General features: G+C 35.1%; 1 protein-coding gene across 1 annotated transcript in view; it reads right to left on the reverse strand.

Annotated features, from left to right (window-relative positions):
- Positions 1–777: 777 nt before the first annotated feature.
- The window catches only part of TBC1D22A (TBC1 domain family member 22A), a 140993-nt gene continuing 116241 nt past the window's right edge, over positions 778–25529 (reverse strand). Inside the window, exon 13 of the mRNA XM_058804668.1 lies at positions 778–4049. Within this exon, the coding sequence (XP_058660651.1) occupies positions 3921–4049 (129 nt within the window). The 3' untranslated portion in view covers positions 778–3920. The remainder of the gene's footprint in view (positions 4050–25529) is intronic.

Here is a 25529-nt window from a genome sequence, read left to right on the forward strand (position 1 = left end):
GACCTCCCATTGCTGATTTTATGCAGGATCTTTAGAGGATTATAGCAGATAAAGAAACACAAGCTTTACTGAAGGTGAGAAACCAGCATAATTACAATCCATTGTCATTCAGGCCCATAACAGACAGACTGCCTCTGCATCCCTGTCTCCACACCCCTGAATGTGGTGGGGAGTTTGAAAGACAGAAGTTACTGTCCTTGCCTTCTCTGTATATTTTCTCACCAGATACACAGGATTATTGGAAGTCTCCCAGTAACTTTCTTGACATAAGGGACTTGAGCTACATATATGATATCTCTCTTTGATAGTTAATCTGCCTAAATCATCTTAATTTTCAGATCTTATTGACCCTATCAGGTGTTTATTGTTTCCTCACTATGAGCTGAAGTTTCCCCTTCTCCTTTACTCCCAGAGCCATACAGAATTCTGTGCTTCCTCTGTGTGCCTTGCCCTGATTTGCTTCACCTTCAGTTTAATTCTGCTGTGGTGTCAAATCCATCTTCCAGAAAATGCTCCATACCCTCTATGTACATGACCTATGCACAGACACACCCTTGGAACTTGCCTGTATGACCAACTTGCAGAACCTTCAAGGTACCTGGGCATAGAGTGGCAGAAATGTAACTGGGAACTGAGGTTCTGTTAACCCATCTCCTCTTGTGATAAAGGCTTTTGAGGCTGTAAAACAGAAACACACCAAACCCATGCTCTGGCGTAGGGTGCAATGTGTTCAAAAAAAAAAAAATAAACACAAGCTTTCCACTCTATGTAGCACTTCATAAATATGTGTTTATTTCCTCATCTTTCACCAGTTTTACAGTTTTAACCAGTGCCTCAGGGGTAATGTTCGTCAGAAGCATACAATGGAACTTCAGATAGTTCTATTCTGTAGTTAAGAAATGAAAAAAAATTAACTGGCCTTTCCATACGGAACTGCGCCAAATAATAATGAAACTAAATGTTTATAGCATATTACAGAGTTACCTAAGATTTCAACTTACATTTCTATCTTACTCATGTACTGTATTTACACAGTTAACTAATTTATTATTTACATTTTTCAAATTCTGTAGTCATAAATCTTTTTTATATTGTACATTCTAGTTTAAACTTTTATTACAGAAATTATTTAACACACATTTCAGACACTGCAATTTAAATATTTCACATGAGTTCTAGGAAATGACTGCCTGGTTTCACTAGTGACATGTCAAGATGCCTCCTTCATAAGAAAATACATACTACAAAGGAATTTTATCATATTCAGAATCTTGAATTTTGAGAAAACTAAGTACATGGGATGTAACCATGATAATGCTATTTCCTTTTCTATGCAATATTTTTTTTTGGAATGACATTTTACCTGAGATGTAAAATTGTTAAATGTGTGGGCTTTTGATAAAAATTTGAAATTTTACATAAATGTTGGCCTTCTATTTACTGAGAACTACTCCTATCTGCATAGATATATAAATGTTATTTATATATCTATATCATATTTTCCAAAAAATTCTATATCTACATAAATAAACATTGGTATTATATTAGGAAACTTCCCACTATCCTTAAAAAGCAATGTGCTCAAGTACAATATTCAACTTCTGACACAGACACAATAGTAAATGTGACCTCTAATGGTAATACTTCCTTCCAAGGGAAGTGAGAGGTACCTGTTGAATTTGGAAGACATGACAGACAACTAATGTGGACCCAATGAAGGGAATTTTATATATCCAGTCCCAAAAATGTTGTGCAGGAGCATCTGACGCAGCAGACAACTTTGGGTCACTTTTCCATGTTACATGTAACTACCTAAATAATGTCTTAATAGAAAAAAGTTAATTATAGAAAATCTTACACCAGTTAATGCTGTGTTGTCTTCTCTCGTTACAATAATATGCATTTCTATTACCAAATGATTGCAGATACCAAGTTTAAAGCAAATGGTCATGGATTTCATGTTTCTTTTATTCTGTTATTGGTAGACACTGTTAGGCACAATATGACATTCCTTGTAAACATAAATTCTGATACATTAGACCACAAACTGAGGTTACAGAAAGCAGTACACAGACATGTGAGAAGCGCAGATCCACTACACATTCCAGGCACAAATGCAGCCACCTGGGAGGCCTGACCCTGTATCCATCACACCTGAAACACCCAGCTGACACCAGTGGAAAACAAATGCATCCCAGTTGCCAAACCAGGTTTTTGAAATAATTCTCTTTTTATCTTCTACCAAAGATTTCATATACTTTTAAAATATAGATGGTCTCATAATAATGTGGTGGTAAAAATGTATTTTACTTTATTTACCCTGAAACACCTAATTATTATGAAGTCTGTGTAAAGAACTAAGGCCCCTAAAGCAAGTAATGTAACTAATACATTTAGAAAGCTCTCTTCAAAATATGTATCTACATATTTTTAAGAAGTTGAAAATAATCTTTCAATAACAAGTCATAAGAGAAAATCTCTCGAAGGTTTTTTATTTCCCAAACTTAAAAGTGCACTACACTTTCTGTGCAACGCTGTGCCACTCAAGAACCAAACTGAGGAATAGGAAGTCTGAACTTTTAAGTGTATTGCTTATTGCAACTCCCACCCTTCATAACCTGCATGCGTATGGTAGGCACAAATTAATATGAGTTATGAGTTATTTACATCCAACAGAGCAAACTTATATTTCTTACCAGAAAATATTTCTTGAAAGAAAACAGTGCACTTGAATTACGTAAGTTTTAAGAAATTATTCAGTATTCCATGGTTATATGAAGAAACATTAATTTTAGTCTATAAACTCATAGAGCATTTTTGTTCTGCTAATGACCCATGAGCAATCTGAGTATACAGTTACTGCTATTGTTGTTGGGAGCTAGCTCTCTTCCTCTGAATAATCAGGAAAAGGGTATTAAATTATTTAACAAAAAAGCTTTGGAAAGATATATTAATTTTCCTTTTCTAATCGCTAGAAATGGAGAATAAGGCAACAACTGAGATAAAAATATATCTTGCTTAGTAAACCAAGCTTCTTAATACATTTCTTAAAAGTGAAATTTCATGCTGAAAAATTGCAAGGCCTTAAAAGAGAAACTTTAATTACTTTGACAAGACCATGCCTTCTGTTTATTTCACTATTTTAAAGCACTCCAGAATATATTGAGAGGGACTTATTTCAGTGTAATAGATGAGTTTTCAGCTTTAAAACTGAAATAAATAAAACTGAAATAGATGAGTTACTTAAAGCTGAAAACTCCTTTTTATGGCTAAAAAGCTTCTATAGCATCCTTCAAGACTGAATAATGTTTAGAAAAATGCCACCAATTTCCATTACAACCTTCTATATTCTTATATTATAGAAGTAATCTAACCTAATTCCATGGGAAAACAACAGATGGTGTGCTAATATCAGTGTCTTTTGAGCTATAACCAGACCCCAAAACACAGGCCTTGCTGTCTCATGTGGTCTGTATGACCAAGGAGAAGTTCTTTTTCGCCACTCAAAGTAGATTTCACCAACCAAATCTGGCTGATAAATTCATGGCAGGTGACACCGAAGTAATGACAAAATAATTCCGTAAGTAGTTTTAAGTCTAAAGTACAATTGAAAAATTGCTCCATATAAATAAGAGAGACAACTATTCTATTTAGACAAGGGGAAAAAAGAAGAAAATAACAAGACTTCTGAACTCATTTTTCATCCTGAGCAAAAAAATTCACTTTTAAGTTCATTCGGTGCTCGATATCCTCCTTTGTCCACTTCTTTGGTATTCTGTTCTCATTCTGCAAATTCCAACAGAATTTTAATGGTCATCTTACTTCAAATGAAAGAGCAAGGAGCTGAAAGCATAACCAGAACAACAGATGCCATAATACTGCAGAACACGTTGCTTCTAATGATTTCTGTCTCTTTATATTCACTTCTTGTAATGATTGGGGGCGTCCGCAAATGCAAACTTCAGTCTGTAGGCCTCTGCTAGGAGCACACTGATGTCTTCATTTCCCCAATGTACTGTGGGCAAATTCTGTAAAAATATCAGTAACTCCTAATTGAAAAGGGAAAAAAAAAAAAAGAAGTAAATATATTTTTTCAAATAGCAGTGTAATAACTATATATTACTTATACAATGACCATTTATAAGCAACCACTCATGTACCACCTCTGCATCCTAAACAAATCTGAGATCCAATTAGGTTTAGGGATTTTTACATAGATATTTGCTATTCAACCTTTCAGTTCAGAAACCTGCTATTAATTGTAGCTGAAATATGGTCATTTGATAGATAATTTTTTTTGAGAAAAACAATCTGTGTTGCTGCCTACCAAATTATTTTTTGTGCTCCAGGGCATGAAGTTATACAACTGGATAAATTTTCAAAATTATGGATAATTGCTAAGCCTGGGATTCTCTCACATCAATGCAAAGATAAACTACTTCACTACTTATACATGAAGAATTACGAAATAAATTATTAATTCAGTCAGTTGCAGTCAATTCCCACCTCAATTCTTAGCCCAGGTTTCCCACTCCCTGCTGGTTTCTGATCCCAAAACATTTTCCTGTGGGTAGCTTTTCCTCTCTCTCATTTTAGGTTTAGGTGAAATTCACTTCCAAGAAGCCTAAGCCCAGGAACAGAGGTAACAAGAAGCTCACTGGCACACAGTGCCCCCCTGTTCAGTTCTGATGAAAATGCATCAGAATCCACCATGATCCTCAGCAGCACAAAGCCTCAAATCCTCATCTGTAGGCTGAGACCTGCCAGCTCTGAGAGGACTCTTTGGAGGATCAGCTACCACAAATTGTCTCCTGACAATTCACGCGAATGACAATTTTTATAAGGCTCCTAATTTGACTAAACTCTGGAAGTTAGTTTGCTCTTTAAAGAAAAAATTCTGGTGACCCCTAAGGTCAGAAACCCTCAAATGTGATGCAAAAGCCACCCTAGGCCAAATTTTAAGTTCATGTTTGAAAATTTTCATAGAGCAGATCACCTGTCTGCTTTAATTGTGTTGATAAACTGTGGCAAAACAGCAAAAGAGAAGTTTTGTATGAGTCACAACAAAATAAACACGGACTTTTACGATGGGAGGTATAAGGTAATCTTAGGAATAAGTGAAGTTGTTAAGCCTGCTTGTATCTTCTAGGTGCTCTAGTTTTGCAGAAAAAATGCAGACAATTTGTGCACATCTGTATACATGCATATGTATTTGTGAGGATGTGTATAAGTATATTTTTATGTGAGTACATCTGTTCAGGTTTATTCTGAAGATCAGGAATAAGTGAACTGGAATGCAATTAAAACCACAGCCATTATCTTGTTATAAATCAGAATCCTGCAGTAGCATGTATAAGTACCCAGGGAAATTATTCTTCTTCATAAGAATCATATTTTCCTTGCTCCCCCTGCTCCCTTTTAAGCACCTTCTTTCATAGAAGATGGCTGTAGAAGCCCTTAACAAGGATTCACTGATTTTAAGAAAAGTCAGGAGCAGAATTAACATTAAATTATTTCTTTGTGTTTGTGAGAAAATTATTTTGACTTCATCTATTTCACAGTCTTGCTATACTGGTTCTTGTAATATGAAAAGAGAAAGGATAGAAGTTGAGCAGTACTGTATATTTAATTATGAATACTAAGTAGTAATACAACAGAGTTAGCATGAGAATGTCTCTATTACACTTGAGAGAACACATTTTTAATAAAGTATTGTACAATTGTCAAAATCCCACTCTTCTAAAAAATTTCAATGTACTTATTTGACAGTTATGTTGATAATTGTAATTAATTAATTAGCAGTAGAGTGTAGGAAGGTTGTGTGGAGGGATCATAAATGCCTTCTTCCATGAAAGTTCTTTTCTCCTTTTAGAAAACTTTCAAGCAGCCCTAAGACACAGCAATTAATTCAGTGAGTTTTGTGAAATTACCTCTTTTACTCTTTGCAATCTCAAGACTTTTCTGGGTCAGACTACTGGTGCAAATGATTCACATTGCTGGAGCAGAGTTTTGGTTTTCTTTGGGCTTTGGAACATCCAAAGACTATATCAATATATATATACCACAACATCCATGCTATATGAAATCTAACCTATAGCTCAAATCTGAAATAGGACTGTTAGTGATGAACTAGTTTAATACTTCAACCATTAATTTCAAATTTGATAATAGTTTTCATCTGAATTAAATGACAGATTAATGCATTAACTGTCTCCAAGTCCACTTCTGTTTGAGTGGGGATTTTGCCACTGTTACCAGGGGAGAAACCAAAGTCTAAGACTGATACTGACTAGTGAATATTTGTTACAAATCCATGTAAAATAACTGGCCAAAGACATACTACTTGCATGATCATCTAAAGATAAAGCTTATCTTCCTGTGATCTATGACAGAGCTTCAAAACTTGCTCAGATAGAAATAAAGCTTACATATTTTTAAAAATAAAGTTGGCAAAAGCCTCACTAAAGAAAATGTTATTTTCTTTAAATTGGAAAATTTTATTTTTCTTTGACTGCTAAAGAAAATCATGCTGCCTTTATTGCTGCATATGGAGGATTCTTTGGAAATAAGGAAACTGCTATAAAGAAACTATCAAAAACCCCCAAACAAAGTCTTTGGATGTGAAGAAATGTACAAATACACTGCTTAATATTTAAAAGACCACAATGACAAGTTGGTCTAAAACTGCTCAATTCAGCATTTTACAGTTAAAAAAACCAAAAAAAGAGCAAGAATTACTACAAGTGACTCAAGCTTAATAATTTATTTTTAATTATCATTATTTTTTTGCCAACAGATAAACAGCTAAGCAGCATGTACAAATAAGGCATGCATACTAACTTCTTAGATTCATTTTCTTATCCACAACAGTATAAAACTACAAGGCACTCTTTGAAATATGATGACTCATAATGTGAATTAACATTTACCATTAAAAACTTGTAGATGATAAATTGCCTGGTCTATTTCGGATGAAAACTGAGTCTAAAAATCAATCTTTGTAAAATATTCCTGGAAGAGTTTTGTTTTCTGCTTAATTTAAATGGTATTGTGATGACACCTGGCTGAAGAATCAGGGCAGCCTGATCATCATCATCAGAGCTGGGGTTTCTAAAATCCCAGGCCAATGTTTGTTTATATTTTGGCTTTACCAACAAAAAATATGCTCAAAATTATGTCCTTTGAATTTGGCAAACAGAGTGCCCTGTTTTCCTGGACTCTTACTGAGAGGAGGAGCTGTATTAATGCCTTGAACTGGGGCCCATCTGCAAGGCCCAGCCTGCCAGCACAGCTTCAGCTCCGTCTGTGGTGTCTGCCCTCTCCTGCCACGCCAGGGAAAGGCATCTCCATCCTCCCTCCCTCCCTCCTTGCCAGCCAAGCAGAGGAGGATATCAAGGTACCACTTGCATTTGCTCCTGCCCCTCATCAAGCACAAAAAGGGAAGAGATTTTAGGCACAGTGTTACTCTTATATTTAGGGGCTGCAGCTGATGCTACCCAGGACAGTGTGAGGAAAATGGCATTTGTTAGCAGGGAGAAGAGAAGGCTAAGGCAGCAACTAAGAGCAGCTCCACACAGAGGGGGCTGGAAAGAAAAGAGGTGCCAAGAGGCAATAGGAACAAGCTGAAGCTAACTTGTCACAGGGAGCTGACTTGTCACACCAAAACAATCCTCTGCAATGAGGGTGCTTGAGCAGCTTGCCAGGGAAACTGCAAATCTGTCCACTGGGATTTTCACAGCTCTCCTGGCACACCCTGAGCAGGCTGCTCAAGCTCCAATGCTAGCCTGGCTTGCAGCAACAACATGCACTAAGGAGCTCCCTTCCACAGTGAAATTTGCCAGTGTTTTATTTTGTAAAGGACTTGGGCTTAAATAGAAAAGAAATTCCAAAGTGAAAAAAAAAAAAAAAAAAGCTAAACATTTACCCCTTTGGACCATTTCAAGAAACAAAGGTATGTTTCCTGACAAGTAGAAGCTTGTATTTTTCATTTGTAATTAAAGGATATAGGGGGCTGGTGCAGCAGAGTTGCTGGGTCAGACTATGAATAAATTAAAGACCTATAAATCAAACTGACTTTTAAGTATGGCAAAAGATCTGAATGAAAACTATATACTAGCCTTTGTAAGGGATTTCTGGTTTACAGTGACTTATTTAACCCACAATTCTGAAATAATTCTTCAGTACATTTGAAATTCAATATTTTTGTTACCAAACAAAAACCTTATTTTTTATAGAATTTCACTCATCATATTTCCACAACTTTAACTACATTTGGATTTACATGATACATTACAGATGTGCATTTGTAAAATATGCTACAACACTTTATACATAGCATGCTACTATATATAAGGTATTTTTAAACACTTAGAAGTTGATATATAGAGTGCAGTTTTAAGGTAAATGCACTTTTAAAATCTAATTTTTCTAAGATAATTACATTTTTCTAAGATAATTACATGTATTCTAGAACTACTGTCTTCACCTTTTAGTCAAGACAAGACAGTGATAAACGTGCTGGAAGTGCTGTGGTATAAAAGTCCCTCTGGATGTATGAAGAGTAAAAGTATGAGGTCTGTGTTTTACACACCACAACAGCAAGAGCAATACTCTTACCGTTAAGCAATGGCTGTTGTCAGACACAAAATTATTCTTGAGGGAAAAAAATGTTATCCCAGAAGATCCAATACACATATCTAAAATAAAATACCAGACTACCAGACAGACAGCTCAAAAAAGGTGATTTCCAAAGCTTCTATTCCTCAGTTTCCTCTAAAATCAAAAAGGTCAAGGTCTCCTCCTTGTAGACTAGATCAAAACTGAATATTAATAAAACTTCACAAAATACATTTACAATAATTATTACAAAGTTATCAGCCTCTTTCTCCTCATTGAGATTTTAACCCAATGAAAACTCAGCATATTAAAACAATTTTTAAAAATCCCAAACCCAGAGCAAAGAAAGCAAATTTTATCGTGTTTTGGAATCTGGTTCATTACCAAATCTCCTTACAGTATGATGTCCTCTATAATCCTGTTAGAAATAAAATTTTTAGCATAAGATTGGCCAATAATACTGGTTTTTTGGCAATGGCTATCTGTAGTTGTTACCCTATTTACTATCACCCCTACTCTGACTCCATATGAGGATCTTGAAGGAAGGAACATAAAAAGCAGTTCCAGGAAACATGTTGATAGTTTATAAAACATAAAAATGTTATTCTAATGAGTAGAACACTAAGGTATCTTCTGTGCTAATCAAAGCAGTATATTTAATTTGAAAATACAGAGGTTTTGTCTGTGTGAATTATTGACAAAGTTCAATTGCAAGGTTGTTTTGTTTGCTTGTTTGTTTGTTTTAAGAAACTTAACGGGACATAAAAACCAGCAATAGTGTTTTCATTTTAGATAATATAAAATGGCAGTAACTAAGGTTAAAATCAAACTTGAACATACTGAGGACATTACAGAGTTAGCTTTTAGTGTCAAAACTGAGAACCCATCTATTAATTTAACAAATAAAGGCACACCTAAAATGCAGTACTTTTCTATGAGAGTTGTTAATCCTTCCTGCTGTTAACTGCAATGCAATTACAGCCTGAGCACTCCTGGTCTGCCACACCTCTATTTTATACTCATAGGCAGAACCTACAGTCTTGCTATACTTTGTGATCATAAACTTTACAATATTCTGCTTTAGGTTTGTATATAAGTAACATAGAGATAAATTAAATTTATATATAATCTTCAATGATTTGATAAGAAAATGCTAACAATTATAATTTTAATAAGAGCTGTATGTTTTACACATTATGAACACATATAAAACACTGAAAAATTTATGATGGCAATTTGATTAAATGGCCCCTTCATTTGTACATTCCAAAGCTGTACTTGAAATCCCAGAATATGGCACCTACTTTTAAAGAACTAATGAAGTAAAATTCTACTAAAAATTTATTTAGAGTAATTATTGACACAACCTAAGGAGGAAACCAGTTATTGCCAGGGAAAAAAAAAGGCTCATTTATCTTTTTAGATAATTGTCACAGACATGTTTTATGAAGAATCCTTTCCTTAGGATTTTTTCTCCTGAGAAGCTGAGAGGCCTCAGGAACAAAATGTAAACAATGGTTATCTGCTGCTGTGGAATGCAACAGGTGCATCTGTGATTGGCCCATCTTGGTTGTTTCTGATTAATGGCCACTCACAGTGAGTGGGCTCAGACAGAGAGTCCAAGACACAAGCCTTTGTTATCATTCCTTTTTTTTCTATTCTTAGCTAGCCTTTTTTCTTCTATTCTTTCAGTATAGTTTTAATGTAATATATATAATAAAATAATAAATCAAGCCTTCTGAAACATGGAGTCAGATCGTCGTCTCTTCCCTCATCCTAAGACCCATGTGAACACAGTCACAGCTAATAGAAAAGAGAAATAAACCTTATGCATGTATTAAAATAAATCTAAATTTTTTTATGGTTTTATAGGAAATTGCATAATGTTGGACTAGAGATAGAGCTGATGATTCATACATGTGTTTGCAACCAGATGTAACCACTAAACAGGCAAAAAAAATCCTTAATATAGGGATTATTTAACTCCTGTTTTCTTTACAACATTCTTTTCCACTTGATTGCATTTGGGATTGCCAGTTGTGAAAGGAGAGGATGGCTAGTGCCAAGTGGGCATCCCCTGTGTGGGATCCCCTCAGCCCCCTTCCCTGCACTGGGAGCAGACAGACAGATGTGCCTCACACCCTGGAAGAGCTGCAGGAGCCAGGCTGGCACCGTGCTGTGCCATGTTAACCTCTAATCCTCTTCCCAGATCTTTAGGATGAGGGATACCTGCTGCTTTGGGACTCAGCCAGGCTCAGTACAAATCCTCCCCTGCCAGCCTGCTATCAAAGCAGTGACTGCAGTGCCCAGTGACACGCAAGCACAGGTCCAGCACACTCTGCAGAGCCTGGGTGACCTTGTTCAGCTGCCTCGGTGCCACTTTCCCTTCTCTCTGCCCCTTGCTGTTGATATGATAGTGCACCAAATTAATTCAGCTCTAGCTCTGAGACAAGTTCTCTTTTCTTTCTTGAGTGCTGTTTCTTGCAATATGCTCAGCAATATTCCCTATGCTGCTGCCACTTCTTCCTTCTCCAGATGTCCTAACCTGCTACACAGAGTTGCAAATAATGAGCTCTATTTCTGGAGTGCTGTGCTTCTTATTAATTACCTGTGTCTTGGACTCAGAGAAAACATTTCTTTCCTTTTGGGCCCAGCTGGAATTGAGAATGCTAAGATTTCAAAATCTAATATTAAAGAGATAGCAGGAATAGGTCACCTACTGCAGCTTTAGAAATATTTGCTGCAGATATGGGTTAAGAGGCATAAGCGGACCCGGATTGTCACAGACATCTTTTCATGAAAATCCTTTCTTTAGGATTTTTTCCTGCTGAGAAGCTGAGGCTTCAGGAACAAAATGTAAACAATGGTTATCTGCTGCTGTGGAATGCAACAGGTGCATCGGTGATTGGCCCATCTTGGATGTTTGTAATTAATGGTCTGAGGCAGCTGCCTTTGTTATCATTCTTTCTTTTCTATTCTTAGCCAGCCTTCTGAGGAGAACTTTTCCTTCTATTCTTTTAGTGCAGTTTTAATGTAATATATATATCATAAAATAATAAATCAAGCCTTCTGAACATGGAGTCAACATTCTCGTCTCTCCTTTCACCTGAAACCCCTGTGAACACCATCACACCAGATCCTTCAGTGGTACAGCTGAGTGCCTGTGCTGCTCCCTAAGCATGGAAAGCACACAGCAGCAATGGCTCAGGTAGCACAGAACAGTCCCTTTTGGATCCTGGATGCAAAAATGCCTTCCTGGTTCCTTCAAAGACTATGGATGAACCAAAACTTTGATAAGAACAAGATGGGGCAACACTGGTTTATCTATGCTAAGTGGTAGGAGCATTGAAGTCTGCACTTGACACAGTCTGAAATATTTAGGAGACATATTCTTGGCCAGTAATAAACCAGTCTCACTCAAAAACTTTCACCTGAAATATGAAAATTTAGATGAAAGAAACAAAAGTTAAAAAACCCCAACTCAAATATTTGCTGAAATACTGTAACATTGACCTTCCTAAATTCAATGCTAAATTTGATCTTTTCTTGTACATTCCTTTATTGTGCATTACTTACATTATGCTCCAAGAATTCCTTGAAATTAATATTAATTGTTTCAATCAGTCTTATACATCTTAATTGTGACCTTTTTTCACACACCATGACATGTCAATCAACAGACTGTGGCACACAGAACTCAAAACAGTAGGAATAATTTTTTTCTCTACAAAAATTATATTCAGAATTCCAACCAGACTTGTTGCATCTTAAAATGAATATTTTTTAAAAATATAAAAATGTTAAAGGTTAATTTCTTCTGCTATCAGCTTACATTCAGGATCTCAAGGACAGTGGCTCTCAACAAGGATATATTTTTTTAATCCTTTGATTCAAATACAGTATAAATATATATAGATAAATATATATATTCTTTGGTTCAAATATACATTTTAATTCTTCATTTCAACTGATCAGTCTGCCATTATCTTATTAAAACATAAAGAAGTATGCTATTCTCATAATTAATTTCATATTCCTAATAAGAATTTCACAGAAACACACCTTAACATCCTGAAAATGAAAGCTTATGAAAAGTTGATGGTTTTATCATTTCCTTTTCATCTTTTCCTTTTCATGACTACTGAAAAAGATTCCAGGACTCAGCACACTAAACTAGCAATTAAAATCCTGTTTCATCTGGTATGGATCTCTTACACAAGTCATTAGCAACCTTAATCACTAATCATGAAATACGTGGTTCTAAAGGACTCTGTCAGAGAAGCTGTGCTTAGCTTCAGCTCACTTAGCTGAAGAGATTTACATCTTCATTTCCAAGAGTATTGGTTTAAAAATACATTAAAGGACCACATCTCAGCTGGTATTACAGGTAGTCTTATAAAATAAAAACCAAACCCACAAGTAATCTCCATCCCTAAGACAAGAATAAAATTTGAATGCTAGACCTTTTTCTCAATTAAACTTACTATCCACACATTATCATCTCAAGTTTGTAAGACAAGGTTAAGGAGTTAGAATCAAAGCAGGCATTGGCACAGAACCTAAAGGATTTAAGGTCCCTTCCATCCCAAAACCTTCTATGATTCTATGATACTCGAAGACTGATTTAAATTCAAACTTAAATTGGACAGTCAAACAAAACCAGTCCTGGTTTCTTTCTCACATTTAAACTAGAGAAAACAGAACTTGTATTTTACATATCTCAAATGGAAACTGAGTATCTCAGGAAGCTTCACACTTGCCTCCAGGAAATAGAGCTGACAGTTCCAATTGCTAGAGCTCAGAACAGAACAGTCCTAAACCACTCTGATTATATTTTTTGCCATATTGTTTTAGAAAATACTGTTATATTGATGGTATTTGGAGATATGTGTACTTCTTATGTACCAAAATACAAATCATAACAAATAAATAATAACAAGCCCAAGTATGTCATTTACCACTAGTTCCATCCAAAACACAACAAATAAAGGAGAACAGATGCAAATATCCAGAATATAAAAAGTCATGAAGACCAGTGGTCATTCTATAAAAAGAACATCCAAAGAAAATCCCTCCAAACACAGAATGTACTGTACCAATTAAGGCTGCAGCAATTATGGCAGAATTTAATTTCTGAAATGACTTACCAATAAGTTACTACTCTCTATCTATTTTTTTCTGTAGTCAAGCAGGATCAAAATATTTCTATAGCAGATCCCAAGAGAAAATTTACAATTCTATCTTTCCGTAAAGTCCATATGCTAACCACTCTTCTTGGTTTGGTTTTCCTGACCATAATTTGGCAATGAATTTTAAGTAGAACAATTCTACAGCTACAAATTCACACATATTTCATTTCCTTCTCTACAATGACTTAGATTTTAACACTGTAGTATGTATAGCTAAAAGCTCAGCCAAAAATAAAGGAAAGAAAATCATAAAATACCAACTGAAGCACAGGAGAAAAGTGCATTAAAATTGTATGTATTTCTAACCAAAAGTAATGTTTATGTTTTGACAAAGTGCTGTAAATGGTTCTGAGTAAAATCTCATCTAGTCTTAGAGAAAACATATATTAAGGATGACTGATGCAAAATTACCTGTTTTATATAACTTCAGTAGTATTGCCTGAGATATGTAACTTTTACACCCAATAAATATGTCACAGTGCAGAGCCTACTTAAACCAGTGTAATTTTAGAAGTAAAACAAGTAGTCCTAAACACAGCTCAAATGGAATATTGTCAGTATCCATGGGGATATAGGGCTGAAAGGCCAGTCCAATTTCATTGCTCAATCACCACCAAATGAAGCCACATTTTGGTGTATTGTTCTGAATAACAATCATTCCCCACGTGCCATGACAAAGCCCATAAAGCATTTGTGCACCTCTAAGACAGCAGTACAGAGAACCAATGACTTGCCAGTGGAAGAGACCTTCATGAAGATATCACTGTTCAAGGAAACAACCTGCCCCATCTGATAACTGAAAATTTCCCAGTTAACTTGAGAAGCCTCACAAAAATCAATAAGAAGTAATCTGAAAATCCCTTCATCTCTGAGGAAAATGCCACTGTTCAAATTAAGAAATCAATTAAGCTTCCTTGGTGAGCATAGCACGCAGGCACAAGAACACAACACGGGATCACTCAAGCTGCACAGGTTTTCCCAATGTACAAAAAACAACAACATCTTCTCAAATTTCTATACATTCCTTGATGCCTTAAGAAAAAAAACATGAATGCTTCAATCAGAGAGAAATTCCAAAAGTGCATCCATAGACAACAGACTGAAGCATCAATTCAAATTCACACAATGGAATACAATTTTACACTATAAGCTAAAGAATTAAAATATACTAAACCAATAAATACCACATGAGAAACACAATTAATAACTGAGATTGTGTTCAAGACACCTTCAGTTTTTTTGGGGACAAGAAAAATCCCAAACCAGGATGAATCTTCCTGTACCACACAAGAACATAAATTTATCAAGCTTCGTTAGAAAATATATGCTGCTGTTTATGCCCTGATATTTCACAGAGCAGATGCTTCACTTTATCTAATAGTTTGTAAATCAAAGTGAAATAATTTATATACTTTTGATCTTTCAGCAAAGTTACATTATGACTTAAATCTTCATCCCTTATATAAAGCAATCTAAAGGCATTCTAGAAGATGATCATATTCTCTATCAAGGTTTGCTTCACAAGGTTAAACAAGCAACATTCTTCTAATACTCTCTGCTAAGGTCAGTTCTTCATTTCCCAGTCTACTGTTGTTTAACATAACTCTAAAGAAATTACATGAAACCCAAATAAATAATTCTCATGCAAGTGCCAGAGAAATGAAATTTTTAAAAACAATATATTACTGGAACCACGGAAAAATAATAACTCTAAATGGAGTACTTGGAAGCCCTAAGGTACATACAAATATCCTAAGGCCCTGGACTTCTAATACAATTAAAATACCATCACACTTTCTTTATATAATATTTAATTGCCTTTCTTACACATCACTATACTGATAAAAACAGATATCTACAACTCAACTTCAGCCAGCCAGAATTTGAGATTAAATTTCTATATAAGATTACAAATGCCTCAAGTTTCATGAAAAATATGTGTTTGTAAATCTAAAGCTGAATGAAGGGCTCCAATGCAAAACCAGCACATTTCTTTATTTATCTACAAAAGAACAGCCTCCAGACAAACATGAGAGAACTGAATGTCTTTTCAGTACAGTAGGTGACAATGGGCTGGGTTAATCTTTTCAGACTGCTCATTTTTAAGATTTCCAAGACGAAAGTCATAAAAACTCTGAGGCCATGACTTCCTCTTGGTAATCCTGGACCACACACATAAGGAAATAAACAAGTTTACACTCAAACTTTAAAAGAATCTGCACACTGAAAGCAGTGGCCTCTGTCATTGTCTCTTTGGGTATTGATACCCAAAGAGCAATTTGGCCAAGGAACTCTGAAAACCACCAATTGCACAGCAGCTCTAGAATGGTCATCAAAGATCAAATAGGTCAAAGCCCTTAATTTCCCATTATGTAAGGAGAAATATTACTAAAGCCAGAGAGAATCAAAATGGAGAGAAAAACACTGTTTTCACAGTAATTATTTCAGCATGTGACAACTACTATGGCATAAACTGAATATGAGTAATATTTTGCTGTATTTCTCCCAGGTGTTGGATTCTTACATCCATTTGGTTTTATAAAAATTCCAATTACATTAAGAAGAAAGTTATGGCCTTCAGAGATTAAAAGAAAAGCCTCCAAAAAACCTATCTGAAATGGTTATCCAAAGAATCAAAACCACACATAAACCAAATAGGTTTTAAGGCCAACATTATACCTAAATTCATTTTCTTTGGATAACTGGATTTGTGACAACATTATTTCTTTTACAAAACCATACCTTGTGAATAAAATGTCATTTTGTTTAAATAAATAAACATGACCAAGAAGTGTTTCAGGGTCTGGCAAATAACCATTCTAACAGCTCTAATGGATAAACATTTCAGTGATGCATTGTGTAGTATAACATGTTTGATGGGCTGGTCACCAACAGTAACGCATCTCTCATCTGTCTCTGCTTCTTTAGCAGGCAGATGAGAGGAGCAATTCCTCTATTTATCACAATAATCTCCTAGAAAGGACACTATAGCACAGCTTGGAAGATGTGACCTTTTCTCACACAAGAGAATAAAGGCATCAACTACACGAAATACAACTTTCAGGGGTGTATTGCAATTTCGGGCTGCTTTAATGGGCTTGCCCGCGAGCTGGCACTGCCACAGCAGTTCTGTGCCGTGCTCTGTCCTCTTTTTTCAGGGGTGGCAATATTTAAGAAAGGATGTGGTAGAGAACAACAGCTGTTAAGGATTTCAGATGCCCCTTTTTAACCTGCTGACCTATGGGGATCAGTGCCTGAAACTAAGCAAGATGTGTGAGAATTGCAAGGAAAAAAAATTAACACAAAGCCTTAGTGAACCAGCTCCCAAGGACTGGATGGAGCCACTGCTATTCATTCAGCTAACAGCAAGCAAATGCTACTGTGAAGAAAACAAATTAAGATGGGATAAATGAGAGCTCTTCATATATTTGAAAAGGGATGTCTAATGCAAAAAACACTACAGAGAGCAAAGAAGTTGTGCAAAGATTTTACTCTTTAAGGCAGCTGAAAGATCTAACCAGGAGGCTACAACAGTAAAAGTAAATCTGCCATAATGACATTTCTGGAAAAAATCTAATTCTGATTTGTTTACGAGGATGAAAAAACAATACGCATTTCAATTCTTGATATTTTTACTGTCTTGCAGTTGCAAAGAGACAATTTTCTTGTAAGACAGCAAAATCTACATGCACTAGCATTAAGGAAACCATAGGAGAGAACAGAAAATTGAAAGAAAGAAAATTAATCCTCTTCCATCTTCTTGTCTCAAAGAAAAGCATATGTGACTTCATCCTATTACTAAGCTCATACTCCAAAAGCTTCTGGTTTCTCTTTGTTCTCTTATCAGTAGTTTTGATTGAGTTTGGTTGTCAAGTGTACAGGCTCCTGTGATTTTAGTCTTCTCCAGGGTTACACACTGATAAGGCCAATAATTGACATTGTTATGCAGCAGGTTCTGCTGAACAAATAAACATGGAAAGAAAACAGTTTTCTTTGTAGAGAGATGTCTCCAGTGACAGCTGTGAATTACTAACTAAATGGAAGTCCTGCCAGTGCATTTAGTTTAGCAGGTCACTTAAATTGCTCAGGATGAACAGTTCTTCCTTTGTTCAAGAAAAATCCTTTTTATATTGAAATGGGGAAAATGCAGACATCCCTTTGTGGTATTTACTGAAAATAAATTTTAAAAAATAGGTTGGTGAGAGAAATATAGGATACAGGCATCAGAAATTGCTTTTTCTTGAAACTTACAGGACAGTAAAATCAGATTTTCATTCTGTGGAAGATTTGATTTAAAACTTGGACAGTAACAGCAGCACTCTGAAGTAGAAGCCATAAAGCAGGTTTACTGGAAATCCCTTCAGATTACACACAGCCAGCATCACATCTTTCCTTTCCTGCAGCAGGAATCAGACCAAACACAACTCTTGCCAACATGTACAGATGAAGGGGACCCCAGTTCTGCATCCCAGCCTCCAAACCACACTGCTCAATCCCTAAGGAGTTTAGTCCCAGCATCCTTAGAGGCACAGAGGTCTGAACAGAAAATATGCATCTATTTCTTTTTTCTTCATGTTGCCTTCCAGGACAAGGAAGGACACAACTTAGAGGCAGAACAAAATCAACTTACTTCTAGAGTTAAATAACGTTATTGGATACGATAACAAAAAATAAAAACAATAAGGAAAAAACAGTGATTACTCAACAATTGAACCTTTTTAAACCAAAATAGTGCTTTTCCTCTGCAACTAGGTTTTATGGAGAATCACAGTTTTAGACATATTCACCCCTGCAATGTGGTTCTAACACTGTGTGTTCTCAGTTGGTAATGATAACTAAAAATTACTAGAGTCCAAAATGTTTAAAGGTATTTGTAGACAAAAACATTATATATGTTTTAGACTGACAATTCAAAATTATATTCTAAGGCCAGTTCATTATCTAACTGTTTCAACAACTGTGAGAGCTTCAGAAGCTTTTTGTACCTACACATGCTAGCAACCATGTATGTCAGAGGGAGTATTACTTGACAGGTATAGAGCATAAATTTGGGGCTGGTTTCTAGAGTCATAGATGAGATCATTACTTATCCTGGTCTGACCTCCTGTGTGGATAACAGGAACTAAACCTAAACATATGGTTAGTGGTTGTTTTTTTTTTTTAATTTCAGGAAAAGAGTTATAGAAATTCATTATTAGTTCATGTCTTGGGGTTTTTTTCTATATCAAATTTCTCATATATGAATCAATTCACCTCTTGGTTTTCTTTTTGACAAATTAAGTATGTCAAATACTTCAGTTATGCTCTCTGAGCCCTCTCTATGAGAACTGGATGCAATATTGACAAAGAAAGAAAACCACCAAAAGGCAAAACAAGCTCTTAGGTTCATTAATTCAAGGATCCAGTCACTCCCATGTGCCACAGCATCATTCTGGGAGCTCATTAGGAGAGATGGTGGCATCGCCCACCCTTCTGAAGCCACATGTCACAGAGTACAGTCTCACACTCAGGAGGTATGACCTATTCTAATTTACTTTATTTGCAGATTTTTTTCATTTGACTGTATCAAAATACAGCTCACCTGAAGAGTTCAACTGAACAAGTGATTCAGGATTCGTTTATGTAACTGCTCTGTGCTCCCCACTTTGTCAGAATGGCGAACCTGTGTCATCTGCAGATTTCTATTATCAGCTATTTTGTTAGTGGAAATGCTGAATAGCCTCATACTGACTCCCACTAAAGAAGCCTCCACTTGAAGATGATTAACAAAAAAAATTATTTAGGACATTGTATTATATTTTTGTTGATTCTGTTAAATGCTATTTAAGTGTACAGAATAAAGCAGACCACAGAATAAAGTAGACCAAATTATTATGTTGCACTTTTGCATCATCAATGTAGATTCACTTTTCAGAATTAAAGACAGAAATGAAGCTGTTAAGAATTACATGGGGGAAAAAAATGTTTAATTTGTTCTTCTTAACTGATAGTAAGAAAACTGGCTAAGTAAATATGGACAAATAATAATTATTAGAGATAATAAGTAAAGATGACAGTATTTAATACTTGTAATCAAAACTATATCTTTATTATTTTCCTGATCACAGTATTTTCTTCCCACTGTGCCTTCTGAGATAGATAAAAATTGCCGCACATAAAGGAAGCACTTACATGTTACAAGATTTCCATTAAAATCCATAAAGAAAAATGAACTTCTAGCTCTTTTTGCAGACAATATTAGTAACTCATTACTATTGTTAGCTGGACACACTGTGGTCACTAGAAAACCACTCATTACAACATTATCCTCTGATATGTTGGAGTTTCACTATTTACAGTCTTCCTGAAAATTAGGAAAAGCTTTGGTTAGCCTTCTGTAAAATGAACAAGCCCATCAACTGGAAGAGCTCTGACACCTGTGTAGATATATTAACAAAAACTGCTGAGTATTCAAAATCTACATGAAGGCAAAAATAAATATCCAAAACTATCCAAACAGCTAAAAATATCCAAAATAATTGTAATTTCTTTCTAAAAAGTAAATGTAAATAAAGGTAATAAAATGGCAAATTATTTCATTGCAGTTCCACATTCATGACCTAGAGTGTATTGCTTATTGGTGAGTGATCATGTTGCCACAAGGGAAATGATAACACACTCGGCAAGACTGAAATAGGACTGAAGTATGAAATAGCATCCTTGCAGCCCCAGCAAAGCACAAAGTCAGACTACTTATGGTGACTGGAACCATTCCAAGCCTAAAGCTACCCCATTTATTTTCTAACACTGTGTTGAGAGAGCAAAATTGCAGTACGGATTTGGAAAGCCCCAACAGTCCACTGCTGACTCATGCAGTTAAATCATGCTGTTCCTACATTACACTCGTGCTGTTATCACACCACTTCATGATGGGAGACTTCACTATGGCCAGAGCCAGAGCAGATGATGAACTACATGTCAAGAGGAAACATCAGCTCCTTACCTGTATTAAAATACACAATCTGAATATCAGGTGGAATTAATTCCAGTGATTAAGAACCATTCCCAGTTAAAGATACAGTCACACAGAACCCTACTCCAATGATTATACAAACAGCCGTGTCTTGCCAAACGAAAGATTTAGCTGTTTAATTACATGAGAACAGCTTATTTACACTGAGGCTTTAACAAGAGTTTTTGTTTTTCTTTGATTCAAAGAGTCCTTCTTTAGCTGTGTGTGTTCTTTATATCTTCAGGAATAGTGTGGTTTGGATTTTTCTAAGGTTTCTTATAGGGCATCTTCACCAACTATAACAAATAACCTGAACAAAATTCCTGAGAACCCAAACAGCAAGAAAATGCCCTGGCTTACTGACAAGATTTTATCTGAAAAGTCAGATTTGGAAAGTGCTATAGAAATACTGTCTATTGATCACCTCCAACCTCCAATCAAAAATTCACCTTTTAATTTCTAATTTCTTTGATCAAATCTTCAAATAAGCTCAATCATTCCTCTGGAGTATAATTTTGGGTACTGAGTTTCTTTTGCTGAATACCTGAACTTTGGCTGCTCTGAATTTTCAAATTTTTTTTTCAATTTTATGATATTCAATTAATTACTTAAAATACTTTTAGATATTTTCATCTTTCTGTAAGTAAAATCTAAATTTATTCTGTTTCTAATTCTCTCCCCACTAAGATTGTAGAAATGGGCATTATATAAAATAAATGTTAATCCACCTTCCAATTTTATGTTTCCAGCATAAATCATTTTGTTTTGGTCAACTTTTTTAATTCTGTTGATCTTCACCACAGCAAATTTTAGCTGAATTAGCTTCAGTATAATTTGTTGACACACTTGACAGTCTGGCATTGCTTTTCTACAGCAAATATCCACTGTTATGTAACTATTTTTATCCTAAGGCTCAAATTGTTAAGACAGGCAACTTTACTGAAGTTAAAATATGATAATTCTGCAATTAAGACTAACCTAATGTTTCGTATGAGAAAGAATAAGTAATTATGATTAAACCATTCAAGATACAGCATGACTAATGTAGCAAAAATGAAATCTGGACTGACAAGAACAACCAATATAATTTAGAAGAAATTTAGAAAAAAAGATCCCCTCCAATGCCCAGAAGTGTACTATTCTATCAGGTGAAAATTCAAACATCATGGAAAGTTACACATTATGTGCTGTTCCAATGCACAAATCATAGCTGGAGTGTATATAAATGAGCCCATGAAAAAGCTCAAACAGTTGGTTTTTTACCAGGTAGCACAGACAGATTCTTCTGGTTTGGATGGCTTTGGCTGGGCCTGTGGGGGCTTCTTTCCTCATTTGCTTGTTTTTTTAACATAAAGGGACATCCAATACCTTTGATGCTTTGCCAGACTGAGAATTTCTGGTGATAATTTTATTTTCTATTGGTAGAATGCCTTCTCTGGTTTTGGTACCAAGACTGGCTAAGAAGAGCATGTCCAGAACAAAACAGCACTTTTTAAAAACACCAGAATATGGATGCAAAAGCCTCAGCTCAGCTTTTCCATATGATTTTCTGTCAGGATTTTATGCAGTATTAACAATGATACATGTAAGTCTTAAATATAAAACAGAAAGACTAAAACCTTTGCATCTTGGTAAAATGCTCTGCAAATTATATTTGAATTGCTCTGCATATTTGCAAAACACTTTTTGTTTTGAAGCCTATTTGTTGAACTTATATTCTATTGATTCTCAGTGTGCCCCAGTGAATATGCTTTGAAAAGAGGTATGATTGTATTTATGTAGCAGCAACGTGCCTCTGGATCCCTGAGAGCCCACTCAAAATATTCAAAATCCTATGCTTTTTTTTTAGCTCTGTGATCAATTTAACTCTTCAACAGCAGCATTTACTAAAAATGGTGAATTCAATTTGTCAAATAACTCAACTGAAGCCAAAATCAAATTATTATTCTGGTTCACTTAAAGCCATCCAAAGACCTAGAGGGTTATCAAGAAAGTACTTTATGGATAAGAGAACAAAAATCAATCTGTATTCTTGCATCCTTCCCAAAGGGTTATTAGCCCAGCAATATTCATTGTCCATTCATTCTGTGTGAATACTTGTAACCATATTCTTTTTTTCTTGAATAAGTAAAATAGAGTCCTATTTCAATTATGGCATGCACAATGTGATTTTTGGATGTAATCACAATCACTTGACCTAAAGGTTATTAGAAAATTGTGCCGAAGCCATAAAGATTTAGAAAAAGTTATTTATATAAACTTACTGAAAAAAGGCCAGATCTGTTAGAAACTGTCAAGAGTCCTCGGACCCTAAATAGGTATTTTCCCTCTTCATATGTAATTGTCTTTTAAAGAGTTGGAGGAGAAAAAAGTTTCCTTCCAACTTCATTTTAACCTACAGATTTATGAATTCTAGGTTAACATTACATTTTCATAAATTTGAATTCATTGTGCTCTTTGCACATTAGAAGATTAATGCTAAGTGTCCTTCTGAACACTATAGGTTTGCTACAGACCTCTATAGGTATAGGTTTGATAGACCTCTATCTTCTGCAGTTAAATATAACAAAACTGTGGTTCCCCTGTATCACAGGAAAAAAAATTGTACTAAGGTTAAGGTTTTTTTTGGACAGTTTATTTGTTTGGGGGTTTTTTTTCCTAAAAAACCTATCCTCACCCTGTGCAATACTCTGTTAATGTGAAGAAACATAAAAACCATATGGGTGCCATCAGTTGTAAGACTACATTACAGGTCTGTTTAAAGAAAAAAAAAAAAAACGACCAAAAATAAAATATATAATCCACATTATACACAGCATTATAAAATCATTTTCTGATCTTGCAATGTCCAAGTACTGTTTAAGTACTTGCACAGTAAATCCACAGTAGAAAATCCAAACCACAGTATTCCTGAAGATACAAAGAACACACAAAGCTAAAGAACTCTTTGGATCAAAGAAAAATAGAAACTCTTATTAAAGTCTCAATGTAAATAAGCTGTTCTCATGTAATTAACAGCTAAATCTTTCATTTGGAAAAACATGGCTGTATAATTCTATAATCACTGAAATATGGTTCTGCGTGACTATATCTGAAACTTGTAATGGTTCTTAATCACTGGAATTAATTTCATCTGATATTTATTTTCTTCATGTATTTTAATGCAGGCAAGCAAGTGTGAAACTCCAAGTGCTGCTCTTCAGCTCAGGAAAAAGTTGTTATCCATCCTTACATATCTTATGCATGAATGCTTTATGACCTCATCAGAATATCTGAATCCAAACACTGGCTTCTGTAACACTGTTTATAAAAAAACCTCCCTTAAAATAGCAATGATATAGCAATGATTGCACTACATTCTGTCCAGACCAGTCTCATTCACTCTAAAAGCTGCATTTGCTGTTCATTCTTGTTGCTACATCTGGGCCTTTTTATTAGGTGGCAGTTAATTCTGCAAGGACAACCTTCAAGAAAAACAATCTCATAAGAGACATAAAGCCATATTAACATTATCCTACAATCAAAAACATCATTAACAAAACAATAAAGAAAAAACATTTAATCTAGCACAAATTTCACTAAGCAATTTTCATTAAAAATTGAGAATTAATTCCTGGGAAAACAGGAAAAGCTGACCAATTACATTATAAGGTTAATGGGATCAGTCTAATCACATTCAAAATATGCAATTTTCAGGGAGCAAAATGAAATAAAGATTTTGGTAAACTGCAGAGCTTTGAAGACACTATGTATTCAGCTTCACAAGATTAAAGAACTGAGATCCTAGAGCTTTTATGGTACCCAGAGTTCAAGACAGAAATTATTACTATGCCATTGTTACTGCAATGATCTCTGAAGTTCTACATCCAGGAAAATCTCCATGTCTCCTATTTGTTTTAATCCTTTACATTTCCTTCTTCAAGAAACTCTGATTCTGAAGAGACTGGCAGATAGGGACCAAGTGATATGTTGGTAATACTCTTTTTTAGGTTGCTCTGCTAATCAGTCACTATGCAAAATGGGTAGTAATGGAAAGGTTTAAACCCAATCAATAAAACACATTAAAACAATTATTGGCAAGAATATACAGAAAATACAGTGTGATTTTACAGAATAACTATAAAATAAAGTAAAAATTCATTCTAGAGCTCACTCAGTGACAGTAAAAAGTAGGATCCATTACTAAACAAGAAGTAAAGTTATTTTCCTATTATAATCACAAGAATGCATTTCCCACAAAAAAAGCCCAAATCATATTCAAATCCGTAACACTAAAATCCTTAAATTCAAATAATAAGAATAGAGGTGCACACAAAGGCAAGGGCTCAGGCGTCTCTAAGAGTCAGGTAATTCTGTCTGAAGAAGGAATGCCTGCTAAAGAAACAGATACTTCTTCCATGAAAATATACAGAATGTAAAGGGATCTTCCGAGCAATATGAATTGTATAAACACTATGTCCTAAGTTTTTCTCCACACAACAGCAAGTTTTAGAGCAATTATGTTCAATAGTCTTTTCCTCTATTGAGCAGTCTCCACTGGAGCTTCCGTCCCTCTTCTTTACTGGCAACACCTCTGGTAAAAATCAGTACAGAAAATAACATTTGGGCTTGCAAAGAGACATTCACATCCTCAAGCAAATCTTCACAGAGTATTTAATATTCAGACCATTAAATGTAGGATTTGACAGATGAATTCTAATTTCTGTCAATGCCATATTCCTTCATAAATAATA

This window comes from Ammospiza caudacuta, chromosome 5 (assembly GCF_027887145.1).
Source record: "Ammospiza caudacuta isolate bAmmCau1 chromosome 5, bAmmCau1.pri, whole genome shotgun sequence".
Classification (NCBI taxonomy): domain Eukaryota; kingdom Metazoa; phylum Chordata; class Aves; order Passeriformes; family Passerellidae; genus Ammospiza; species Ammospiza caudacuta.